Here is an 18,364-nt window from a genome sequence, read left to right on the forward strand (position 1 = left end):
ATTCTGAGGATTTTCAAAAAGATTCTCCAAGAGCTTACACTAGACATATGACCACCTTTAGAACCCAATTTTTGAAGTTCGCCAGTAAATATGCAAAACTTCACGCATAATATATGAATACAACTGTAGATCAATCCTGCTTTTATTCTTTTGCAGAAAAAAATAGTACAAGTATGTGGAGTACAAGTCACACTTTTTGTGTGTGTGCATAATTTGCCAGGGGTGGCGACTTATAGGCAAATGCAAAATATGTGCATTAAAGAAAAAAATGTAAATAGCAACAACCACTGGTGGGCACTGTGGGTTTGTGTATCAATATTTGTTACTGACAGCAACGCAGAAGAAGAATCGTCGCCCAGTCTCACGCTGGGTTTGGCAGAATTGTTCCAAAGCTTTACAGAAGATGAAGAATCCATCAGATGTAGTAAACTAAAGTTATATATAGAGTTTAGTTGGCTTGTCAGTATTTTCTTTATGCTATAGTTATCTGAAGAATTGTTGATATGTTGCTCTAATATACTAAATGAGCACCAATGTTTTACGGTGGTGAAGCGTGCAAATATTCAGTCTATATTGTTATCTATTCCATTGTTATTATTTGCTTTTCCAGATGAAATGTCCATTCTTTTTCCTGTATTTTGTAAAATAGTTTTTTCCTAAAGCACAACTTGAACTCCAGTGCGACTCATATATGATTTTCTTTTCTTCTTTATTTTGCTTTTTATTTTATTTATTTTTGCTGCTGCTGCGACTAATACTCCAGAGTGACATATAGTGCCAAAGAAATTTTGTATGTACGTAAAAATAAAACATTTTCGCTTATGGTCCTCGATCCCATAAATCATACTATAATTAGTAAATCATACTATGACTAGTATGATTTATAGTATGATTTATAGGATCAAACTCTATTTTGTACAATAAATATAAATAGTACTGCAGTTGTCTAAGATAATACATTTTTGGTCTTTATTAGGGCTGTAAAGATTAATCTACTTAGTTGATGAGTCAATTTCTATTCATATAATCCAATTAAATCAAGTTGTTTATCGAATCAAATCAACCGATACCATTATATAATTGTTTTAAAATTAAATAAAAAATCATTTTGATGTGGAAAAACATCAGTGGGCTTAACTTTACAAAACTAAAATGTGAATGTATTTGCCATTAACTCTTGTTTTGTTTATTTGTACACACACAATTAATTGACACACAACTGGCAAGAAACACAAGGGCTCTGGAAAACTGTGCAGTACCCAGGTGTTTATGTATCTCTAAGTCTCACTGGTTGAATCTTTGGCTAGAGATGTCCTGGATCAATCTCAGGTCAGTGAATTGGATCGTTCAAAATGACTCGAATCGTTACACTCCTAGTTAATAAACACTGTAAATGAAGATTCCCATTCATCCAGGTGCCGTTCTCTTAACGTTAAATCATAGTATCTGGACTTCTTGTTTTCTCTTCTTGAAACTTTTTTGAACAAACACAGTTAAAGGGTCTCTGTTGAAACATCTGTTCTCCCATGCGTTTAACTTCTTTATCTAGCTGTGGTCTCCCATCCGTAATAAATAAGCCAAAAATCTGCTTTTTTACAAACCCACACACCAATAATAAATACACCCTTTCTGTGAAGGATTACCCTAATGTCATTTTCCCAGGAGAGTGGAGCATCTGCAGGATATCTTCTTTTCTCCCACCTACTCATTTCCTGACTCTTCCTTCGATTCTTCTGATTTTTCTTTTCACCATGAACAAGTGTGACTGGTCACTGCACACACACACACGTATGTGGGTGTGTTTATCAAGCCGCTATCATGCTTTTTAACCCCTACATTGGCCTCTGGCTCCTAATGCATTCTTGCTGTTATGAATAAGTGCTTCTCTGTTATTTCTGTTTCACTGACTCAACCCTCCTGCAGCTACTTCTTTCTTCTGCATCATCATACATTCAGATCTACTTCAACTTCAGCCTCGTGTGCGTTATTTCTGTGTGCCTCAGGATGTTTTTGCAAAGTTTTTTTGAAAGTGTTGAGAATGTCAATTACAGATGTTGAGCTTCAACAACTTTTAGTTTTTTAAGACAAAACGTATCTATGGGAACACTTTGATTGATTTGTGTGGGAATCGAAGGGATGCAGGGAAGTATTCTGATTGGTCAGCTTCACTTTTGGCTCTCAGTCTGTCTGTATTAACCACTCCAGTGATAAAAACCACTGGTTCACACAGTGGAAGTCCCCTCTTGTGCTGTTAATGGAGCAGACCTGTCCACACTGCTCAGCCGGCTCAGAATTTCCCATGGCTGATCATCATCTATGGTCATGGATGCCTTCCACCCCCTCTTTCACCCACTCCCCATCCCAGTGCAACAAAGAGGGAAAACAAATCGAACAATTCACAGTTTCCCATTATTCCCTCTGTCAGCATATGGTTCCACTCAGCAGGGTTTGTGTGAATGTGTGTTTGTGAGACGCCATCTGAGTGTTTTATTTTCCTTACATTTCTGCTCCGATACAAACCTCTTTGTTCTCCATATCTGGGTCCTCCTCTCTCCCTCTCTTTGATTTTTGAGATAAAGCTTTCCTTCTACGTCTATTTTGGTCCGGCTTTTCTTGGCTAAAACTCAGACCTCAAGCAGACCTAGAGGTCTTTTTCCCAAGCGGTCTCCAGCGTGGACTCCAGGGAACAGCGCAAACAAACACATGTATGCACACTCTGTCCTTCCAAGTTCTGTCCATTTCCTCCAGGGTCTCCACTTTTGTTTTATTATTCACTGCCTCTTTGCTGATGTACATAACATGGGAGCATTAAAAGCTGCTGCTGTCGTAATAATTTTGTGTTCAAGCTGGATTACAAAACTTGTCTGACTGATACTGAATATGCATGATTTCATTTAGCCAAAAAAATACAAATCTCTTCACCAACAGGATGAATTAACACCAAAAAAAAAAGACTAAACATTTTCAATGTTGCTTCTGTTAAGCTATGCTTTTACACCATTCTCTATTTTGACAGAATTGTTTCCATCTATTGAAGTATGAAGGCAAATCTTTGCAAATCTTGATTGTCTTTTCATTTTTAGATATTGATGTCAGGTCCACTTGGGCTTACTGCTATTTAAATGCATTTCAGTCCAGTCAGCTATTGGAATCATTTACTTACATTTGTATCTGGATTAATGAAGACAGTTGGTTGTTGCTTCTAAACATGCCTACAGGATGTTTGCTCCTCCATCATACCTGAAAAATGGTAAGAATTGTTCATTATCTCCTACTTATGTTGTTGTTTTTACTTGTAAATAATAAAAACATTGTTTTTATAAAGAGGTACATATGCTACTCTAAACAAACAGGATCTTTCTTCCTGTCAACTATTAGGCTCTAAAACACCTCATAGATACTGGACAATAATTATCATTTTTTTAACTGTGGTGTTATTCATTATCTATCTGCTGTTTTTGATAGAGCTATATATAGGCAATTTCCCCTTTTTGGGATCAATAAAGTTTTATTCTACTCTATTTTACTGTATTCTAAATCTGCAAACAACCTTTGTAAGGTTCTTACTTTCCGACTTTAAGGTGGACTTGCTGGTTCTTGTACCACAGGAACAATAAATCCTCCAATAAATAACTGTTTTCATGGAGGAATGATGCATTTATCACTGAGATACGGCCTTTAAACTCTCTTTTGCGATGTTGGGCAGTAGGATTTTCTTGTCCCTCAAGGTGCCAAACATCATGAAAACACCTGAATACATGTTAAAGAACACACGTACACGCACAGAGACACGCTCACACCTGCTGACAATTAGTTCATCAAGGCAATTAACTGGCTCCACCTGGCTGCTGCTTTCTCCCCAGAAGTCCTCGGTTAGCAGAGGTGGATGGAAGTTTTTAATTAATTCTCACCTCTCATCCTTTGTTGATTCTTCAGTTGTTCTTTGAATGATAAGATAGGAAAAAAAATAAGGAGTTCTTGTTAACAGCGAAGAATAAACCTAGTTTGATGTCTGTAAGAACATCCGTCTCTTGTGGTTTCGAATTTTGGGTTTGATTGCCACCTAGTGGCAAAATTGAGCAGTTGACTTTTCTACATTGTTTTTTTTTTCTACACAAATGAAATTGTTTTGTTTTTTTATTAAAAAAGTAGCAGGAAATGATAAAACTGGGATTTTAAGTGAGCATAATAGTTAGGAGAAATAAACAATTTGAAATTAATATGGGGGTTTGAATTTAACCAAATGAATCTTTAAAACTTGCAACAAGTATTTCCTGTACAGAAAGAAGGGTTTATTTAATTACTCAAAGGTATGCTGAGCAACATAATTGAGAAAACATATTTAATAAATCCCTACACAGCTGCAGAAACCTGGTCCACTATTTATTAATAAAGTGGAAGCTGCCTTTATCATAAATGTGGATAAACAGTTTTTCATTCAAATTTTCAGAAGCTGGCCTTTGCAATGTTTTTAGTCAATATGAGCTAGGTGGTTATTGAGTATTCTATTCGAAAAATACGTTTTGGGGAGAAATGTTTTAGTTAAAACATTTTTAAAATATGCATGGTTTCTTGTTTGTTTTTAGTCCTCTGCATTCCACTCATAACTTTTGGTCTATGTTTTTTAAAAAGTGTTTTTTTTAATGAAAGAAAATTATTTAAAATACTTAAAATACTTTTTTTTTCTTGACAAATGAAAAATGTAAAGTCCCTTTTGTTTTCACGTAAAACGTTCCAAGTGCAAATCTGTACACATTTGATTTTGTGACCAGTAGGGGGCAGCAGAAGCTAGAAATTAATTACTATTGTTGAACCTCTCACAAAAACAAAGACTCGTTAAAGTCATTAAGATTCTGCAATTGTACAACTGGATTTTTTTTAAACTAAAAACAAACAAAATAATTCATTGCAATTCATAAAACAACATTTTTAATTTCCATCCCTGCATCCCTTAACATCAAACTGATTCCTTTGCTTAAGTTAAGACATTTGCACAGCTGGAAATCAGGTTTTGTGCAATAGCGTCTTTATTTTTCATCTGATTTTTCTTGTCTGTAAGTTTGTGTTCATGTATTTGTTTCACTCATTAAGAGTAGTAGAAGAGATGATGAAATCATGCTGAACTCTTCTAATGCTACTTTTAAAAAAAATTGCAAACATCTGTCGCATTTACATAAAATTAAACAGTGTGCACAATGATAAAAGCTGCACTGAATTCAAGGGATGTGTACTTTAGGAATAACCGACCTGCAAAGTAAGTATTGGTCGCTCTAAGCCAAAATCATGATGATAAAGTAGAAAAAAAAATTTATTCTTTCACATTTTAAAACACCTTCAACTGTCAGAAAGCCTCTTAACAGGAAAGTGCTCTGTTTTCTAGAGCATGACTGTCCAAGCTGAATTCCCAGAAAATATGTTGCCGTCTTCAGGCTTCCTCATTATCACTTCCTGCGAGACTGCTGTCGGTAGAGTCCGCCCCTTGCTCTTCCTCTTGCTGCTGCTGCTTTGAGGACTGCGGTTCTGTTTGGGGCTGCAGGTCGGACTCTGTGGTGCTGGAGGGCGGCTTCGGTTCTGATCCAGCACTGCTTTCTGCTGTTTCTTTGGTGGTGGGGGTTGTCTGCTGTACTTTATCGCCTCCTTCCAAGAAAGCAGACCAGCCCTTTAGCCGCTCCTCTCGCTCACGCGTCGTCTCTTCAACCTGCACAAAGAGAGGTCATCCGAAAAGAGTTCAATTTGTATTTGTGTTTATTTCATTCTTAGATGTTTTTCACTTTTTAATTTTCTCTGGACGGCACACAATAAAAAATGTTTAAGCAGCAAAGTCGATGAACCAAAATCTCACCTGATAGTCTGTTGTTCCGTCCCACAGATGTGCGATCAGCTGCCTACCTCCAAACCAGCGGCCGTTAAACGAGAGAACGCATGCATCTGCTTCCTCAGGTTCCTTAAATGCGACGGATGCCACCCCGTCTGGGTGTCTCTGCAACATGACCGAGTCTGTGTTCACTCCACTGATTCATTATAAACCACTCCACCCGGAAAAACCCATCCAGCTGAACTCACATCGAAAAGGACGACCTTCTTCACTCCACCAAACTTCTCACACTCTGTCCTCAGATCTTCGCGGTACTCATTCAGCACCAGCGGGTCTTCCTACAAAACAAACACGTTCGGGTTAGACTGAAAGTCTGCGATGGAGAATGAGTGCATGAGTGCCTCCGTGTACCTCAAAATCACTGGGATGAAACATGTTTCTGATGATGACAACTTTTTCATGCCTCTTCCTCACGTCTCCTTTTTTCTCAGGCCTCCAGTCCAACTGCCTACATGAACAAAAAATAAGCAATAAGATAAAACCAAGAAACTCTGTTACTGTTATGTGGTTGTGAGATTATAGAACTTCCCACTACATTTTTCAAGCTATTAATCAAACTAATCGACAATCATATGTAACTGATTCAATGTGTTATGCTGTGTGAACACGTGCAAACATGTCAAACTGGGATTAGGAGAAATTATAATGTAATTTTCTTTTATTTATTTTCTAATCCGTTCATAAATTAATGTCTTAAAAGATTTGATACATGAATGCATTATAATCATTTTTTCCCTGAATTTTTTTTTGCTGAAATTGCTTGAAATAAATCAAAATCACTGAAGTTCCTCTTTTGTTTCTGAGTCCATTAAAAAAAAATGAATTTTTTGACAACAAGATAACCTGTGGATCCAGAATTTGGGGTATTAAATTGATGCATTGATGAACTACTTTGAATTTTTATTGAAAGTTTGCATTCTTACAGGCTTTTAGCTTGTTTACAACAAAAAAATAGCCTTTTAATGTGCTTATCTTTTAGGTAATACAGAGTTTTTATATATTAGCTTTTCATAAGATACTGTCATGTCATTTTGGAAATGTATGAAAACTAAACTTCTCTGGTTAGTTTAATAGCTTTTATTAACTCTCTTTTTTGTTTATTTTTGTTTTTCCAACTAAAATATAAAATCCCAAACAACTAATATCAAACGTTACTAATTGTGATAAATGGAACAGTTTTACTTTTCTAACTTTTCTTTACAACGAAGAAGACAATGACAGGTGGACAAAAACTTTTTATCTATTATTATTTTAAATTCTTATTCGGATGGATATAAAGTGAGCTGACAGCAAGTACTAAGAATGTCTGCATCCAAATGAAAGGCAATGAGTGACGCTTACTTCTGCTGCTGTTGCAGCTTCTTCTTGTAGTCTTTGCTCTTCTTCTTCTTCTTGCTGGCATCATACTGACCCTTCAGCTCAAACTGCGCTGCTTCCACGTGGAGTTTATAACCTCTGACCTCATACTCGTCCAGCAGACGCACAGCCAATTCCAGCGATTCTTTCTGTTCAAAAAAAAAACATACCATCAAAAGGAAATAATCTAATAATAAGAATTTTTTTTTCAAAGGTAAGAAAAAAGTAAGAAGCTCTCTCACCTTGAGATAGCAACACAGACCGTCTCCCTTTAGATTTCCGTCTTTATCTTTGTACAGTTTGACTTTGTACTCTTCAGTGATGGGATCCCGCATCACAATGCCATACTTAGACATCAACCCGACAAACTCCTCAGGGGTGATGTCAGGAGGTAAACCTGAGAAGAAAAGAGGAGAAGCTTAAAATATTAGAAGGAATTAACAAAAGCATCATCTTCTCTTTAGCTGAAAGGCACATACCCGAAACATAGACGTTTGTGTTTTTGCCTTCGTCAATCTCAAACCACCCTAAATGAAGACAAAGTTATTTCGTGCTTTTTAATTCAGCTTGAACAACATTTGCGAATGGGAATGAATGTATGTGGGTGAGTTTTTCTGATTACCTGGGTCAGCTTTCCTCTTTTCTCCTTTCTGCTTGGCTTGATTGGTGGTAGCCTCAGTCTGGTCTGGAGCCGGCTTTGCGGCAGAAGTTTCTGATTTTGCCTTTTCTGGAGCTTTGCTGTTTGGTTCAGGAGCTGGTGGGTCAGAGCTGCTTACTGCTCCAGCATTGGTGTCTGGATCTCCTTCCTTAGTGAAGCCATAGTTGGCCTGGTAGGCTGCTATAAAGTCATCTGTTACCTGTGGAGATAAAGTAATCCTGCCTTAGATTTTAAAAAAAAGTGTCAAATATCTCAATGTTCTAAAACAAATAAATAAAAATAAATAATTAGTGATATTTTAGGTGTCAGAAACTTCTGGGAAAAACAAAAGAGGATAAAAAACATCCATACTTTAGGGAACCAAGCCTTTTTTTCTGGGTCCCAGTCATACACCGTCCCATCTGCTGGATCTGTATAGGTGAAGGGGTCAGAACCATCATCCTTTCTCTGTCCATAGAGTTCATGCATTCGCAGCTGCTCCATAAACTCTTTGTTTGCATCTTTTTCATTACTCATCTGCAAAAAAACAAAAAAAAAACAAAAAAAAACATAAAATCCAAGCTTTGTCGTAAGATCAGCCAAACAACAGCAGTTGCAGTATATGCCGAGTTACTTCGATCAGGATACACTTACGGCTCTTAAGAGTTTATTTTTAAACTTCCGATATTTATATAAGTTTATTCTGTTTTAATGTGACCTGCATATAATTTTAAATGACAACAAAGTACCAATTTTGAATCTTACTGTGACGCAACTGCACATGCGCAATTGAATGGAGCAGCCAAGGCTTCAATCAACTTCAACACTATTTTTTACAATAATCCTTATTTGGCAAACTCAAACTATTATTAGTTATCATGTCGATAAAGAAGTTCAGTTTAGAGCAAGATAGTTCTTTACAGCTCAACGCCAACGATTAGGCATACTAATCATTGTGTCTGATGTGTTAGCAAATGGCTAACGTTACCTCGAAATGACTCGTCGGAACAAGCTTTTCTAAATGCTGCAAGATAAAAGCACTCAATAAATTTCCCCAATCAGGCCAAGCCTGGATTTAAACTATTATCTATATTCAAAGGGCGAATAATGCAAAGAGTTATTCCTCCCTTTTCTAATGGACGTTTGTTTATTGCTTGATTCCGCGAGGACGCTTGAAACAATTGCTTCCGAGGTTAAAATCTCAATGCGCATGCGCTGAAAAAAATTGGCATTCGATTTGTACACCTGCTCCTCCCCGTATTATTTTGTCATTTGCTAAGAATAAGCCCCCCTAACCGCAGCTTGTTAGCACACATGAATCAAGCGCACTTGTCTTACTCAGCCCCCGAGCGGGTTTTTGTTATTCTAGTGAGCTCTCAATGCAGCTAACAGGTAGCGGAGTTAACATTTAAGTACGACTGGAATGGCGGAGGGTAGCAATAATGTTAACCCGGCCACCCTTCCTCCGGGAGACCCACAGCTCATCGGTATGATTGTAGAGCATCTGAAGAACCGGGGACTTTTTGACGAATTTCGTCGTGATTGCTTGGCAGATGTTGATACAAAGGTACTTTTAGTAGATTCAACAGCAACAACTCGCATATTAAGTGATTATTTATTCCAACATAGCTTCTATAGAACATTTAGATGACACCTAGTCTTATAATTAGTATAAATAGATGACATTTAGGAGTTCGTTGAGGTTCCGTTGTTGTAAAACAGTCCAATGACTCAGTTGTGGTTTCCAGCCTGCCTATCAGAACCTACGACAGAAAGTGGACAATTTTGTCACATCGCATCTCAGCACTCAAGAGTGGAACCCGTCCAACAACAAGAACCAGATGAGGAATGGGCTGAGGCAAAGCGTAGTTCAGTGAGTACAGCCTTCCACTGAAACACCAGCAGCTTTAACTAGTTGAAATGTTGCCCAAATGACCGCGATCCTTTGCGGCTGTGACGTCAATGATGCTACTGCTGCTTTTCTGCATCTTCCAAACATTTGGGAGGCTCCTAAACATCCTTAAAATAAGTCATTAACTAAATGTCATTGTTAAAGTACAGGGATTTATTTCAACACTACCTTTCATGCAGTAAAAACTATCCCAAAGTGCAAAATTAGTTTTCAGAATGTAAATGTGCTGCATTTTTTACTCCTTGTAGACCTCATTTTGTGACGTCAGATATTTTTTGGTATGACTATCAACTTTCACATTTATTTAAATGAATTTTGATCAAATGTTTCATTTTTTTACAGAATTCTCCCACTTGTTTTTTACCTTAATTCCTTTGTTTTTCAGCCGTTCTCTGGCTTGGAATTTTTGTCCGAATGTTCAATCGGGTCTCTGCCCAAATACATTGTCTGAGTTTCCTTCAGAATACGTTTATTACACGTGTCTTCTTTCTGCGATTCGTTAAAAACCCAATAATTCTTGTATTAAGAGATTTAAAATATGACACTGCTTCTACAGTGTACACCAAAAATGCCTCTATATCTCTTAAGAAATGTTTACAATTTCCATGTGTTTACATTTATTGTTTTGTATTCCTTCTTCTTCAGATCAGGCATGTTGGAGTCCGGTGTGGACAGGATCATTACTCAGGTTGTGGACCCCAAGATGAACCACATTTTCCGTCCGCAAATAGAAACAGCCATCCACGATTTTCTCTCAGGGGACAGAAAGGAGGAAGGCCCCCCAAGTGCTAACTGTGCTCCATGTGAACAGACAGAGACTGAAGAGACTCCCTACGTCTCTGGCCCCAAAACGCCCTGAGCCAAAGCAAAAGTCTGTCTGTCTTTGGATGTCAGAGGCCAAGAGGATGCAGAGGGGAAGGAGTTGGTGTTAGTTGAGGGTTTAGAGTTTGGGCTGTTTCATTGCCCATCTGTGCTGCACAAAGCTGATTTAAATTACAGGTGATGCACCGCTGCTGCTTCATTGCTCTTCCTTTTTTGAATGGGTTTTAAATATTAAATATACTTTTTTTTGTTGGTAAAAATTATTCCTGCTTTTATTAAGAATTTTTTGTCTTTTGAATATTTTTTAACCCTTAAGGATTTTTCTTTTAATTGATAGATGTGTAAGGAAAATTTCCTGCTTGATTTCCTGTCCAAGCAGAGTCTCCTAATTGTATGATTAAAACTCACCATCTAAATTTGCTCTATTGTAAATGTCCAGGGTATTTTGGGTTTTTTTGGACACCATCAATTTTTTTTGTCTTTAATTACTATCCATCTTATCATCTTTAAAAAAAAATCCATATCCCATGTTACTTTTATTCCCCTCAGAAGTGTCGTTTTTTGTGTTTGGTAAAGCCCAAAACCTCAATTAGGTTACTAGTTCCATTAGGTGAAAGCACATGCAAACAGGAAAAAAAATAATAATCTGCATTTTAGATCATTCTTTACCATAAATACCAGTATTTACTTTATATCTAAATAAATAAAAAACATGATACATGATTGTTGTAAAAGCTAAAGTCAAATTTTCTAGATTTTCAAAGACACAACCTTGTAAATGAGAACCTCAGATTGAAAATCTTATTTTTAAGCAAAAAGGCAACATTTTGAACAATTGTGACAGAATTAATCACATTAGAATATTAGACAGAGAAAGTCCATTTAACATCTGAAGTCATCAACAAATGACTCGTTTCTCTCTTCGGTCCCCGACACAAACTTACTACTTCATGTTTCTAAAGAATATGGACAAAAGTTGATTAACATCAGATTTTTAATGTGTATTTTAAAAAATCCTGTAATTTCTTTCTTTGAAAAGCAGGCGGATTGAACCTTTTCTGTTTTTTCTACTTTTGGATTTATTTATTCTTAATGTCCTTTTCGGATTTGTTTACTTTGCAGTTTGTGAAATTTTTCTTTTGTTTTCCAAAATGTAATCCATATTTGAATATATAAACAAGCGAGCATTAGAGATTCTCTGCATCTGTTTGAGGAGAAATATTTGAAACCTTTACATTTAGACTCTCATCCAAATAATGCAGAAGTTCAGGAGGCAAAAGAGCACAATCAAGCTGAAGTGCTAAACCAAAGAGAAACAATTCATTAAAAGGGATTTATTTATTTTTCTTTTATTACTCTTAACATGTTATTTTAGATTTCATCTCAATCTCAGACTGGTTACCTGAAAATCCTTAGTTACGAGAAATAGTTTTTTGTTCAGAGTTTTTAGAAAAGATTATGTTTTGCTCCTCAAAAGTTACAGAAAAGACCAGAGTCCAAGGAACGCCGCGAAGAACAGACTGAACTAACACGGTCATTTAAGACACAATGGCATTGGTAACACCAGAAGAAGCTTCAGATTTGCCCACTGTGACTCTGGTTACCTTTTAAAAATTAAGCAAATATTTTAGAATCAGTTTATTGTGCTTGAAATCCAGACGAGACACAGATTATCAATCCAGTTAGTCCAGGTGATTATATTAAGGCAGTGGGGAGCATTAGCCACGTCATTCCTTTCATTGGAGTTAAAGGATTTTTGTGTATGCTGATTCCAAACCATCTCATTGCATGTTGAACCTGAAACTTCTACTCCACCGCCAAAGGAAATCTTTTTGAACTCAATTTGAGTTAGAAATGAGGCCGCACTGCTCTTCAAATAAAGGGGAAGAGGCGCTTCTTGAGGATGTAGAGGACAGTGGCGAAGAAGAGAGCCAAAGCAAGAAAAATCAGCAGCTTGTCTGTCAGCTCACGTCGGTTGTACTTGAGGATCAGTTTTCTGCCCAGATGGATGGTTCCCGTCATGCTTTTGAACTCCTCGTTGGTTTCCTGGACCGTCCTTGAGGAGGTGGCTGTAACAAAGAGGACAGAGTGGCATTTAAACTTTCTTTAAACCTTACTAAGAGAAGTGAACATTAACTATATATATTTTAATCTGGTTCCTTTACCAAGGGTGCCAATGGTGTCTTCGCTCTGCTTCACCTGTTCCGCCATCATCCTGCTGATGGACATCAGACTCTCTGTGATGTTGCCGCTCGTTTCCACCAGGCTTTCTTTAGTTACTTTTCTGGAACAGACAAACATGCAGAGCAGTGAAGGGATCAAAATGTCTCTTTCAGGTTCAAGGTAAAAAGACAGAAAGATCTTTTTTTTTCTCAATGTATCTATTTTGCACAAGATTTATTAAAAAGTACAACAAAGTAAAAATGACAAACAGAAGAGAAGATATAAAAATTTTTTTTTTATAAATAAATCACATTGTTACTGCCTCTCACATGTATTGGAAATTGAATTTTAGGAGCTTTTGTTTAAAGGAAGCCAATCAAGGGGAAATTGAAAATATGTTGAACACTTGCAGAGAACCTTTTTTCATTTCTGTTTAACAGCAGTTGAAGTAACTGTTAAGTATTATGGGGATGTTAGTACATGACAGCTGTCATGTACTAACATACTAAAACTAAATAATAAGCAATAATAATAGTTATCAACAAAAACTCTCAAACTGAAAAGAATGGGCTCTTGTATCAGAAAGATTACCATAAAGTAGACTTGATGGAAAAAGTCCTCAAACCTTTATATTGGGAACAAATAGCTTAGTGACACAAAAGTTAAATTATTTCAGGGAATAATCAATACTAACCTTTGTCTGGGGCTCCTGTTTTCTCCAGCATGCAGCAGCTCATTTTTCTCCATGTTGTCTATGGCAAGTTTACAAGCCAAGTTGGCTTTCCTCCATGCAGTCTGATTACTAGTCTCCACAAAGAAGGAACAATTAACAACAAAAACTGCAGAGATTTTCTCATTTTCTTTTTTCATTGGTTTAATATGATGTCATGGGGATGTTAGCTAAAAAAAAATTTCTTTTTGCTGTTGTTATTTGCTTCCTATTTTAAAATAACACACCACCCTCATATAAATTAGCTCAATATTTATAACTGTTAAATAGTGCAGATATAACTGAAAACACTACAAGATCATCTGGGATCTATAACGTTTTACGAGATCAGGCAGGAAATGAAACTTTTGGGCTAACACAAACTTACCTCACCATTTGTCGTCGCTGGCTCTCCGTCTCTGCTTGAACGGCGAGTCTGTCCGTCTCTCTGTCTTGCTCTATGGCCATCTGCTCCAGGTCCTGACAGGAACAACGTGGCATTACGTAAACGGGGAATCTGTTGACTGCAGTGCAGTTTCAATGTTCAGGGGCCAAACCTGTATCCTGAGCCTCAGCTTGTTGAATTTCTCTTTGATTTGAGAGTTGAGCTCCATAAGTGAATACTGAGGTCCAGAACAATCTCTGATGTCCTAAAAGTGGCAAACAAACTGTTTTTATTAAAGACAATTATTTTTACCCAGAGAAACAGAGGCAAATGGTAAGAGTAACTTTGAGTGGAAAAATGCTACTGTGTAGAGAAAAAATGTTGTGCAAAAATTTTAAAAGTACTTTTAAAATGAAATAGTAAAGGAATTATTATTTTTAATAATTTTTTAACTGAATGTCAAAATAAAATGTAACCATTTCATTCATTTTTAAATGATTTTGAGGAATACCTACTGGGTGAGTGTATATATATGTGTATATCCTTGAAGTCACTGATTTTTTTTTTTAAAAAAGTGTCCAAGTGAAGAATGCTTATGTTAAAAAAAAGTTCATGGATCAACAACCAACTCAACTGTTAAGCTAACGTTAGCTCAACCTTTTTTGTTGTCGCTTTTCTTTCTCCTTTAATGACGAAATTTGGAGAGAGAAAACAGATTTTTCATTTAAAAAACATTACCACACTTACCTGTACGAGAGCTTTGATTTCTAAATCATATTTTATGATTTCTTGTGCGCAAATCCGGACATGAACATCCGTCGAAGACGCCATGTTTGTTTTTGGACGGAGGCCGAGAAGCTCAAAAATATTCAGCCAAAGTTGAATAATGCAAACTCCCAAAAATACAAAATATCCTTCTCGTATTTGTTGTTTTTCTTTTAATAACCTGTCACATGCTTTTTAAAATATAATAGAAAATATATACTTTTTAAGAGTATATTTAAAAGCTGTACAGTTATCCCACTTAATTACTTTCTTAAATTTTTAGGCCATGCACATTAGATAACATTTCAGTTTCGTCAGAAAAACTAAAACAGATAGTTTTGTTTTATTTTATTAGTTTTATTAAAATTTTTATATATACCAAATATTGAACTTGATATAGTGACTTGACATGTTTGGGTTTATTTATCTGATTCTGAAGTTTTAGACAAAAAAACAAAATAAATCTGCAGACTAATACTGACATTAAAGTAGATAATTCTTCAGTTATTTTATAACATTTATTCAATTAATTAATTGGATGAATAATTTTTACTCCAATTTGAGTGATTTAACATATTACATAGGCTAATGATGAAATTTATATAAGTTCAAAAAGATCAAAGCTTTTTTTTTTAAATCCAGCAGGTTTGGGGCTTTTTTACCAGCTTTTTATTTAATAAAAACTTTTTATGACCATGTTAGCAAAATCAACATTTGAAGTGGACCCAACTGTATTATTTAAATTGAACTGTTTTTTACAGTGGCATTTAAAAAAAAGATATCAGCAAATCCATTTTTTAATCCATTAATCATTTAGAATCAATAATTGAAGCTGACTAGTTTATCTACCATAGCTTTTTTATAGACATTCATAGACTTTATATACATTTCTGTGCTTCACTTTTGTTACTTGTATTTATGTATGTAATGTAGCATTAATCTAAACACTTTAACAGTTTTTATGGCATTTATAGATTTATTCTCCAGTCTTTTCTTTCCCTCCAGCCCCTTGAACCTTTTGTAGTCCATCCGCCTCTTCTATTTCTCTTATAGTCTCAAACTATGGGCCTCATATCAAAAAGACATCCACATCGTAACTGAACATCTTTAGTGTTTATCATTCACACATGTTTATAGTCAGGAACCTTTTAATATACTAGTTTAAAATTGACAAAGAATTTTCAATAAAGGATTTGAAATTATTTTTAATAAAAGCTTCAATATTTAATATTAACAAATCAATAAACTACAACTGTTTAGCAGCGTGCCTTTAACTATTATTGGTAGATTGCTACTTTAATCGCACATAAAACTGATGAGGAATTACAATTAATCAAAACTGTTGTATATAGTGTCATATAAATGTCTATACACTTCAAATAGTTAAAAATCTGTGTAAAATAAACTGTTCAACCTTTTGGTGAGGAGAGATCTGTGTAAAAATCATAAACGATGAAATTATATTTCATCATATATATTTCTCTGAGTTCTTTCTTTGACTTGTATTAAAAACATGCTTTAATGTCTATAGATATGGATGGATTAAGCAAAATCCTGTTAATCATGTGGATTACACCAGATTTTATTGAAGAAGAATGATTAAAGAGTCTGTGAATTGTTGATGTAAAAAGAAGAAAGAGAATATATCACAGAGACAACCCACACATAAATAAAGGCAGCAGGAGTCATGGTGGGGTGCTAATGGTTTTTATTATTTTGATATTAAAATCAATAAAACATAATCAGACTAACATGGTTACAAGCAGAGCTGCAATATCAACACCTGGCTGATACCACAGAAGAGAATGGTCTTTAAAAAAGAAAAAAGAAAAAGAGGCACAAGAACACAACAAACGTTCAGGGAAGGTGACCGCAGGATGCCGAGCAGTCCAAGACAAAAACCAGAAGAAGCGTTTACAGTACAAACCATGGGGGGGGGGCCCCCCCAGCTGTGTATAAAGCCACAAACTGTGCCCCGAAAGAAGGTGTAAAAAGAAAGTTAGTCGAAACAAAAGTAAAAACCAATAACATTTATTACACAACATAAATATAACAATTGTCGAGATATTTTATTTGAACAGGCATATATGTGAACTACAAATATAGACGTCAATGCTAAAAGAGAGGATCAAGTTAGTTTCAGCAGGATACACTTTCTGCAGGTTTCGCGTCTTTAGAAAATTAGTATCACCAAGAGATCTATTATACAACACTTAGCAATGAAGTACAGCCTTCCTACTGAGACCAGGGAGAGGAACACACACAGGACTAACTACAGAGATCCCATGCTGTTGATCTAGTCAAAGAAGATACCATACAAGACCAGAAGCATCATAACAATGGCATGTAGCTGTGGAGCTCAGGATGATCGATAACCTCCCAGATCATCTACATGTTTGGGCTTGTATGGTTTTCCTAGAAAATCGTCTCACCAGCCGTTAAATTTAAAACATATAATGAAATCATATCAAATGTGTAAGATAAGCATTTTTTTTTATTTTAATGTTTCGTGCTTCGAGCGTTTTGGCAAGTCTGGAAGGAGATAAAAATCACTGCTTTGTTGCATGATGTGTGCATAAATAGAAAGAGGAGTTTGAATTTTATTGTCAAGAGTGGGTTGTTGCTGTTTTTAGAATTCTTTTATAAGGTCGGGATGCGGGGAAAAAAAAAAAAGGAAATGAAATCTGACCGCATCGCTTGCTGCTAGGAAAGGTGAAGGGTCTCTGCCCACCAGCCTTTTAATGACCCCGTCAAATCTCAGGGGCCCCCTGACAGGACAACTTTCACACCCTAATAACAGGAAGGGGGGGGAGTCAGTAGCTCAACAGCCCCCCCCCCCACAACTGAAATCAACACGAAAATTAAATCTAAAGCATTTAAGCAACCAAACCTCAATAAAGAGTCAGAAAGACCCATGTCAGGAAGAGGTTCTGTTTGCTGATTGGATGATTTACGTTAGGGTTTTAGCTCAACCCTTTCTGACCAACTTCAAACAAGTTCCTGAGCCTCACAGACAGGAATTTCTTTCTTATTAATAAAAAAAAGTTTTTTTTCTTAAAAATCTGTGCAGATATTCATTTAGATTAGCTGTAAATTGAAATCAATCCAGTAACTAAAAATAACCTATGTTATCCATAAATAAGGAAAAAATAATTTTTGCTAAATTAGTTTCAATTTAAATACACTTACAGGCCAACAAAATAAATGATCCTGTCTGTGACTCTCTCGAAACATCCCAGACTCACGGACGCCTCCTCAGCGGAAAAGCTCCAAACTCTGGATTCAATCATCTTAAATATAAATTTTAGAGGAACTCGCAAATAAATATCACATATCGTTATGAACACGTAGGTCAGAGGGAGAAAAAAAAGGCAAAATATAATTTAGGAAAAGTAGAACATAATACAGAGTCGAGAGCATAAATATCAAACCATAATATTAATAAAAAGAAGTTTAAACATATAAGCAAAGACAGCGGCCAAATAAAGATACAACATTCAAGATCTTTCTGGATCCCGATGACCAAAGTCTCCCTCTTTGAGTTCTCCAAACAAGGTCAAACAACAGGAAAAATCTCCACAAGACACTCGCGTTTGTCTGTGTGATCCTGCTGAGGAAGACTAGTCTACATTCATCAGCAAAGCAGCAGCATAGTTATACCTCGCTATGTCAGCGTACAGCAGTGCAGCAGTCAGAAACACGAGACTGACCGGAGTCATCAACAGAAGGAATAATATGGC

The 18,364-nt window shown here is 36.1% G+C and overlaps 3 protein-coding genes across 5 annotated transcripts; 1 reads left to right on the forward strand and 2 right to left on the reverse strand.

Moving 5' to 3' along the window:
• Positions 1-5,290: 5,290 nt before the first annotated feature.
• On the reverse strand, positions 5,291-14,124 carry htatsf1 (HIV-1 Tat specific factor 1). Of its 3 annotated transcripts, XM_078930701.1 has the most exons (14): positions 14,032-14,124; positions 13,863-13,954; positions 13,460-13,567; positions 12,768-12,886; positions 12,573-12,671; positions 8,241-8,405; positions 7,854-8,088; positions 7,711-7,758; positions 7,474-7,628; positions 7,217-7,380; positions 6,227-6,323; positions 6,064-6,153; positions 5,843-5,980; positions 5,291-5,698 (listed from the first exon to the last, which is right to left on the reverse strand). In XM_078930701.1, the coding sequence occupies exons 6-14, from the start codon at positions 8,403-8,405 to the stop codon at positions 5,426-5,428; spliced, it is 1,365 nt and encodes a 454-aa protein (XP_078786827.1). In that variant the 5' UTR covers positions 12,573-12,671; positions 12,768-12,886; positions 13,460-13,567; positions 13,863-13,954; positions 14,032-14,124; the 3' UTR covers positions 5,291-5,425. The 3 variants fall into 3 exon arrangements, with proteins under 3 accessions (XP_078786827.1, XP_020564386.2, XP_078786828.1); XM_020708727.3 differs by lacking the exons at positions 12,573-12,671; positions 12,768-12,886; positions 13,460-13,567; positions 13,863-13,954; positions 14,032-14,124 and adding an exon at positions 8,857-9,085; XM_078930702.1 differs by lacking the exons at positions 12,573-12,671; positions 12,768-12,886; positions 13,460-13,567; positions 13,863-13,954; positions 14,032-14,124 and adding an exon at positions 8,523-8,626.
• On the forward strand, positions 9,144-11,792 carry bod1 (biorientation of chromosomes in cell division 1). The gene is made up of 3 exons (XM_004076151.5): positions 9,144-9,435; positions 9,617-9,741; positions 10,426-11,792. The coding sequence occupies exons 1-3, from the start codon at positions 9,292-9,294 to the stop codon at positions 10,637-10,639; spliced, it is 483 nt and encodes a 160-aa protein (XP_004076199.1). The 5' UTR covers positions 9,144-9,291; the 3' UTR covers positions 10,640-11,792.
• bnip1b (BCL2 interacting protein 1b) lies at positions 12,475-14,690 on the reverse strand. Its single transcript, XM_078931218.1, has 5 exons — positions 14,607-14,690; positions 14,032-14,124; positions 13,863-13,954; positions 12,768-12,886; positions 12,475-12,671 (listed from the first exon to the last, which is right to left on the reverse strand). The coding sequence occupies exons 1-5, from the start codon at positions 14,688-14,690 to the stop codon at positions 12,475-12,477; spliced, it is 585 nt and encodes a 194-aa protein (XP_078787344.1).
• Positions 14,691-18,364: the final 3,674 nt, after the last annotated feature.

This window comes from Oryzias latipes, chromosome 14 (assembly GCF_053564925.1).
Source record: "Oryzias latipes strain Hd-rR chromosome 14, Olatipes_Hd-rR_3.1".
NCBI lineage: Eukaryota > Metazoa > Chordata > Actinopteri > Beloniformes > Adrianichthyidae > Oryzias > Oryzias latipes.

What these genes read in the sequence shown, in the direction of transcription:
- htatsf1 (XM_078930701.1), bottom strand. Translation starts at nt 8,405, where the DNA reads ATGAGTAATGAAAAAGATGCAAACAAAGAGTTTATGGAGCAGCTGCGA. An exon ending in CACAAACGTCTATGTTTCGG is followed by an intron (nt 7,629 to 7,710) that starts GTATGTGCCTTT and finishes TTTTCTTCTCAG; the next exon opens with GTTTACCTCCTGACATCACC. An exon ending in TTCATCCCAGTGATTTTGAG is followed by an intron (nt 6,154 to 6,226) that starts GTACACGGAGGC and finishes TTTGTTTTGTAG; the next exon opens with GAAGACCCGCTGGTGCTGAA.
- bod1 (XM_004076151.5), top strand. Translation starts at nt 9,292, where the DNA reads ATGGCGGAGGGTAGCAATAATGTTAACCCGGCCACCCTTCCTCCGGGA. An exon ending in TGGCAGATGTTGATACAAAG is followed by an intron (nt 9,436 to 9,616) that starts GTACTTTTAGTA and finishes TGTGGTTTCCAG; the next exon opens with CCTGCCTATCAGAACCTACG. An exon ending in CTGAGGCAAAGCGTAGTTCA is followed by an intron (nt 9,742 to 10,425) that starts GTGAGTACAGCC and finishes CTTCTTCTTCAG; the next exon opens with ATCAGGCATGTTGGAGTCCG.
- bnip1b (XM_078931218.1), bottom strand. Translation starts at nt 14,690, where the DNA reads ATGGCGTCTTCGACGGATGTTCATGTCCGGATTTGCGCACAAGAAATC. An exon ending in AGCTGAGGCTCAGGATACAG is followed by an intron (nt 13,955 to 14,031) that starts GTTTGGCCCCTG and finishes TGTTCCTGTCAG; the next exon opens with GACCTGGAGCAGATGGCCAT. An exon ending in CAGCGACGACAAATGGTGAG is followed by an intron (nt 12,887 to 13,862) that starts GTAAGTTTGTGT and finishes TGTCTGTTCCAG; the next exon opens with AAAAGTAACTAAAGAAAGCC.